The following is a 6,573-nucleotide window of genomic DNA, read 5'->3' as shown; positions in this document are numbered from 1 at the left end:
GAGCCGTTCAGGAGGCTCATCCCATCTCTAATTGGCATCACAGAGCACGTTCTCCAGATATTACAGTGTGAATGTGGCCACGCCCCGTCCATTGGGCTTGGTTCTCTGACAGGCTTCCTCCACTTCATCTTTATAAAATGGGTATTCCGGATTCCTTGTGACATTGGTATAAGTCATCCAGTGTCGAGCACTGTACAGTAAGGATGCGATAGAAGGAAAGTAACAAATGTAACTAGGGTTCTAAGAAATGTGGATAACCGCTAGAATCGCCTCCTGAATTGCCCCCCGGGGACAAATAAAGTTTTTTGAATTTGAATTGAATTGAGAATTCCAGGTGACTGAACCAAAAGAAGATTCTGTAAGATGATCTTGTGGACGACACCGGAACTTAAACCTGAGCCAGGGGTCATCCGAGGTCACGTGACTTTGTTGGTATTGTATTAATATTCGACCTGCGCATGCACAAGACAGCGGATATCTTGTGTTAAGCACTGCCTCTGGCAGTCATCCAGGATTCATAGAACTGTAGTTACATTGCTAACTGCAGTTTTAAATCACTTGTTTAGTCAAAGGCGTTTGTCTCTGCACCAGTGAGCTATAGCCCATGAAACCACTCAAATATTGCTTTAAAAGACTTGATTTTCTAACAAGTCCAGGTTAGTCTACGCGGACAGCAACGAACACAACCTAACACCATATTACAAATTACATAGGAAAAAATTTATATGCAATACAGGAGTTAATAAAAGTTTACCATCAACCAAACATTTACTTTCCTCCGCCATTTTTCTGGGTAATATGACACCAACTCGCCAAGTCATGTCGCAAATTTGTTGAGTTGAGTTTTGTTGAGTTGTGGGGGTGTTCACATGAGCTTTCCCAGTCAGCAACTCCTTTTTCCAATTACTCTGACCCCACATGAATGCAGCATTACATTTAAAAGGGGACAATGTAAGTCAAAGTTTTTGGAGCTGTCATGTCACCCAACCTGTGTGTGCTACGTGATGCGACTTATCTCGGAACAGCCTATTCAGAACACTCTCACAGACTACATTTGGAACATTAATCCCATCCTGAACATAACTCTTCCAGATGCAATGTTCTCTGTTTTGGGGAGCACTGACAGACTAGTAGTTCATTCTCACCTGAAGAAAAATAAGAAATGTTGAAATAAGTTTGCAGGACAATAAATGATTTTCAAGGACATTTTACGTCATCTCTCATTTTCCATGGGTTTTCCATGACTAGAAAATTGGTCAAATTTTTAGGTTTTCCAGGACACGCGGGAACCCCGGGAAATGTTTGGTTTTCATCAGCAGTAACTTAATACTTAACTCCAATACGAGCTTCTACCTGAACACAGATCTCTCTCTCTCTCTCTCTCTCAAATCACCAGCACAGACACAATTTTAGCTGCCGAATACTAAGGAGAAGACGGACTGGACTTCTCTCACATAACCTCACTTTGTGAGACGGCGTCTGTTAAAGTAGCAGTGTGTAAAAAGTCCTTCTATGTGTAATATTGCTCAGTCATGAAAGAAGAATGAGGCCAGCAGAACCGTGGACATTTCATAGTTTACTTTCAACTTCATGAGAAAAAAGTTACATAGTATTTTTAACAATTAAAATGTGCTAAAGCACAGCGCTCTAAAGTTCTAAAAGCCGCTTCGGACAAATACTTAACATTTCAATGAGCATTAAAAAAAGAAACCTGTATATGTATAATAAAAAGTGTAAAACACCTACACATTAAAAATCATTGAACAACACCATTAATGAAAATAAAATGAAAGAGGAAATGTACAAAAGTCTGTGGGAACACAGAAGGAGGAGGAAACTTCCATACAAGCAGAGTGTGTTTGAAGTGAGTTGCTTTAATCGAACATGTCGTCGTCGTCGTCGTCTTCTTCTGCGTTGTCCGACTCGACAAAGTACTTGACCTCCTTCTTGGCCCGGCCCGGCCGGTCACGGGACGCAGCATTCAGGGTGCTCACGCTGTTGCTGTCGTCATCCTCGTCATCTGATGGAGGTTTCTGAGGCTTCTGGAGCAGGATAAGAAAACACTTTATTATTATACTTTCCGTTTAGGTTATTTAGTACCGCACTCTCACTGCAAACACAGGTTGGTAGGTTCTTACCAACTTAACAGCGGAGTCAGGACAAGATAAAAGTGTCTCCTCCTGTGATTTCTGAATACAGTAAGGAAGCTGAAGCAGGAAAGGCTCAAACTGAGTCTCTTTTTTGTGAAATGCTCTGAATGACTCTGAATTCCCTCTAGTAAACTATTATCTAACATAGTGTGTGTCTAGAGCTTTTATTGTGAAAGGTAAGAAGGCCTTTGTCGAGGTTGGAGTAAAATTGTTTTTCCGTCTATCTGTCATCCTCATAAGTCAAAAACAAAACATATTCGCAGTGCAAAAGCTCAGAAAACTAACTTTGTTCCAAAAATCAACGCTGCTTTTTCGCCATGAAATAATTGTGTTCATTGTTAAAGTAGTGGTAAAGGAAACAATTTATACACGCTATTACACAACACTTTATTCTGAAAACTGAAAACTAGACGTTGACACAACAAATACACTTTCGACGCGACGTAGTTGGATCATTTCCCGTGGTGTGTTCATGTAAAGTCAATACTCCACCTCGTCTCTGCAGGCAACAGCTTTATACTGCATAGTGAGACAGAATGACAGTAATGTCTTTCTCCTTCATGTCCTCTTTTCTGAGCAGTTCCAATGAATTTAAAATAAATATCACAACAGGGGCGCACTGCAAATATCGGGCCGGCTGGTTTGACTACGGAGCAACTAAAGATGGCTCACTTGACCCGGTGGTTTTCTAGCAGCGATTCCATGTCCTTCTCACACTCATTGGCTTGCCAAAGACATCTGGTCGCACATGTGATGAGCGGGCAAGCATAAGATGAAAAGAAAAATTCAGTCACACTGTCAAATTTTGCGAACATTTAGCCGCATACTCGAGCCCTGGATGTGATACGGGTAGCTCATATATTTGTCATTTTAAAAAATCAGCACTGCATCTGGGACTGAGACTCTGCTCTTCTCCTGATTGCATATAATGGCCGTACTTGGGTGCCGATGTGATATTTGTTGCAATCTTTAAGCATTGTGATTTAATATTAGGATTTATTGTGAGTTTTACTTATTTTTTTAACACTAGAGAGGTATCTATGTGTTCTTTCTGTATCAGACGCAGTATTCTGCCTCTGCTTTAGCACAAGAGCTGAGTTAAATAATGTGTAGTATGTGTGTGGATAGTTTCTAAAGCCGGCTCCAGAAGAAGTTTGTGACATTAGGTACAGCCCCGTCCTTTTGTTCATTACAGCCCTACTTGATTTTCCTCTAACAGCATCTAATAAGACAGGAAGATACTCACCCTGCCGACAGGTTTTGCCAGTTTCTTCATTGGGCTGTACTCATCTTCAGAACCGGAGCCCTTCCTCTTCCTCCCTCTGCCTTTACCTGCACAAAGAACAACAATGACCAAAATGTTCATCTCCCGCAATGGAAACTGCGTTTGTTGATAGATTTTTGTAAGATGCGTGCTGTACCTTTAAGCGCTGATGCTGGCTTCTTGGAACCTGTGTCAGAGTCAGAGTCCCAGATGGATTTATCTGGTTTCTTTGCTTTTGTTGCTGGTGTCTTCTTGGGTTTGGGAGCTGCCTCAGAGGGCTTCTTCGCTGCTACTGATCACAGACAAAAACTATTACAAACTGTTCACACATGGGAAGTTATCTAGCACTAGAAATAAAGTTGAAGGCTTTTTACTAACTCCATTTTGTACACTGTGACAAGCTTTGATGAGTTGCATCCATAAAGTCCTTATAACCTGCACACTGTAGGTGTCGATGTGAGCCATAATGCTGCATTAGAGCTCCCTCTGCTGAACGCAGTGAGTCGTTACCTTTCTTTGCTGGTGACTGTTTGTCAAATGCAGAGCTGCTGGAGTATGTGGAGAACGCTGGGCCGACGTCATCGTCACTGTCTGACTTGGACCCATCTACAAGACAAACAGTCCAATGTTCACCTGCTGACCTTTATGCACACATCACTCCTGCATGTAGACGTTTCTGTCTGGTTTAACCTTTTGGAAAGCATATCATTCAAATGTGCCGTCTGTCACATTCAGTCTGTCTAGTACTTACATATTTGTTTCTTCTTTATTATGAGCGCGTCTTCTGTAAGGACACACTAATCAGATGCTGCTGCTTTTATAAAACACTGAGAAACTCTTCAGGATCTCAGAAATATTTGAATTGATTGCAGTGTTCATTGAAAAAAAAATAAAAAATAAATGCAGCAGGTAACCAGTATTGGCAGCAGAGGTTGTGTGTGTGTGTTAGACTTTATCGACGGAGAAGCTCGATGAATTCTGTCATTATCTATTATTACCCCACATTTTCATTTTTAATGAGAAGACATATTTAACAGTTAACAGTAAATATGCAAAACAAGCTTATAGATTGTGTGTTTCTAAGTTAAGTTCCTTCATCAAAGTTATTGTGACTGTGATGGAAGTCAGGGAAAAAAAATATTATATTATTCACAAAAAAGGAGGCCGTCTAGATTTTCTGGATATCCTATATAGATAAAATGACCAGGTTGGGAATGTCTGTTTTTGGATAACCCAGTAAATCAAATACCTGCGCATAAATGTATTATTATTATCCACCATGACCTACACAATCAGAGATATTAAAGGCAGAGAAACCATGGTATAAACCGCATTAAAGCCACAACAATTATGCAATTACTTACTGGTAATCAGTAAGTAAGGGAATAAATTCAATAAAAGAAATAAAAGAAAACTAATCAGCTACAATTCAGATGATTGATTTAAAGTTGTACTCCATACGAATTGAGATTTGTTTCTAGCGGCCTCTGTGGCAGTAAAATGTAACTGTTCTTTCAGAGCCTCCATCTTTCACGTTCACGGTCAGTATGAGTGTTGACTATTTTTATTTATAATTCACCTCTCTACTTCCAGTCCATCCCCTATATGTTACCATCTTAAATCCATACACACACAGACACACATATGTTGCTATTATACCCGACTCAGAAGTTGAGATTCACGATTTCTGCTTACAAGTGAACGCAGCATAACTGTTAGTGACAATCTGGGCTGACAGACCAGCGGCTGTCAGCAGCGTCACTAACGTGGAGGCGCATTAGCATTTAAGGAGGGAATGTCTCCACAGACACACACATTGGAATACCTAGCAAAAAGGCAACAAGTGCTTTCATTAGTGGGTCATGTGATCAATCACCATTGATTTAACTCACTCTTTGATAGATATTAACTTAAAAGAGTACAACTTTAAATCTATTTTTAAAATAAATAAGGAGTGCTGGCCTGACAAAGCTGAGTGATATTGTGCCATTTTTCACCATTTTCCTGAAAACCCACATATGAACCACTATAGAAAATAGTGGCTTGCTGAAACCCTAAGCGGTACAGAAAGTCTCTGATGATAGACACATTTTATTGTCACATTGCAGTAGATTTGGAAACCAAGAGTATAGACTGGTGTGACTAGCAACACTGAGCTCGTACTCACCGCTGTCGTTGCTTTTTTCAGAGAATGCTGACTTGGACGAGAAGATGCTGGCCGTCTCTTTCTTTTGAGCTACAGGTGCAGACCTTCAGAGGAGCAGAAACAACATTCAGCATTTCTTTTCTGTATAACTATATAGTATTATATGCCTCAATTAAGGAGCAGATGGGTGAACAGGTGACAGCAAATGAGGGGAGAGAAGGGACTGACATGCAACAAAGGTCCCAGGTTAGATCTGGATGTTAGAGACATTATGGTTACGTGATGGACACCGATGATCCAAATTCTACAAACCAACGACTGCTATTGTCCCCTATTGGACACTGCAACATTCCTACAAACGTTCTATTTCAACATGTTCAGATGAGCTCCTGACTGTGACTGAAGTCTTACGTGGTCTTTTGTTTGGGAGCAGAGTAGGAGTCTTCGTTATCCTCATCATCTTCATCATCATTATGGTCGTCATATTGCTCCTTGGTCTCAGAGGAAGTGAAGTCATCTTTAAACGACCTCACAGGAGAAGAAGCCGCATAGTCGTCGCCGTTCTCCTCTTCGTCGGCCTCCTCCTCCTCCGAGAAGTCAAACGTGTATTTTGGCTTGGAAGCTGAAAGACAAGATCAAGGGGTCTGTGTCACGTTTTCACCGCTGTAGATTCTGGCGGCGTTTCAATAATTAGAACGCGTTGCGGCTGGGTTGCATCAGACACTTGAAGCTGACAGAAGCTGATAAAACTGAGGAAACGTAGACTCAGTTCACAAGTTATTTTTGGCCCCAGGCCGCATGAAGTGGATTTAAATAAAATGTTAGCAGTCACTCTCTTACCAACTACCTGATGCGGACGGCGGTCATATCAAAGAATGTGTACTTATTAAAAGAGAAACAAATACTAAATGGAAAATGCATGATGAAAGCTGAAAGTCTCAAATAACTGATACATGAACACTTCTTTCATTTATTCATGCTTTGAATGTTCTCTTCTTGTTGATAGAGTACAG

At 40.8% G+C, this 6,573-nt stretch overlaps 1 protein-coding gene across 2 annotated transcripts in view; it reads right to left on the bottom strand.

The window, feature by feature from the left end:
• Positions 1-1,693: 1,693 nt before the first annotated feature.
• Positions 1,694-6,573, bottom strand: part of top2b (DNA topoisomerase II beta) — a 30,117-nt gene continuing 25,237 nt past the window's right edge. Inside the window, exons 31-36 of one of the 2 annotated variants that reach the window (XM_083925015.1) lie at positions 5,972-6,182; positions 5,582-5,664; positions 3,925-4,020; positions 3,572-3,706; positions 3,397-3,482; positions 1,694-2,042 (exon numbers count right to left, since the gene is read on the bottom strand). In XM_083925015.1, the coding sequence (XP_083781141.1) occupies positions 1,875-2,042; positions 3,397-3,482; positions 3,572-3,706; positions 3,925-4,020; positions 5,582-5,664; positions 5,972-6,182 (779 nt within the window). In that variant the 3' untranslated portion in view covers positions 1,694-1,874. The remainder of the gene's footprint in view (positions 2,043-3,396; positions 3,483-3,571; positions 3,707-3,924; positions 4,021-5,581; positions 5,665-5,971; positions 6,183-6,573) is intronic. The other variant, XM_083925016.1, reaches the window with a different exon arrangement.

The sequence above is a fragment of the Echiichthys vipera genome (genome assembly GCF_963691815.1).
Source record: "Echiichthys vipera genome assembly, chromosome: 13".
Lineage (NCBI taxonomy): Eukaryota > Metazoa > Chordata > Actinopteri > Perciformes > Trachinidae > Echiichthys > Echiichthys vipera.
The sequence above is the reverse complement of the archived record's forward strand: the minus strand, read 5'-3'. Positions and strand labels throughout refer to the sequence as shown.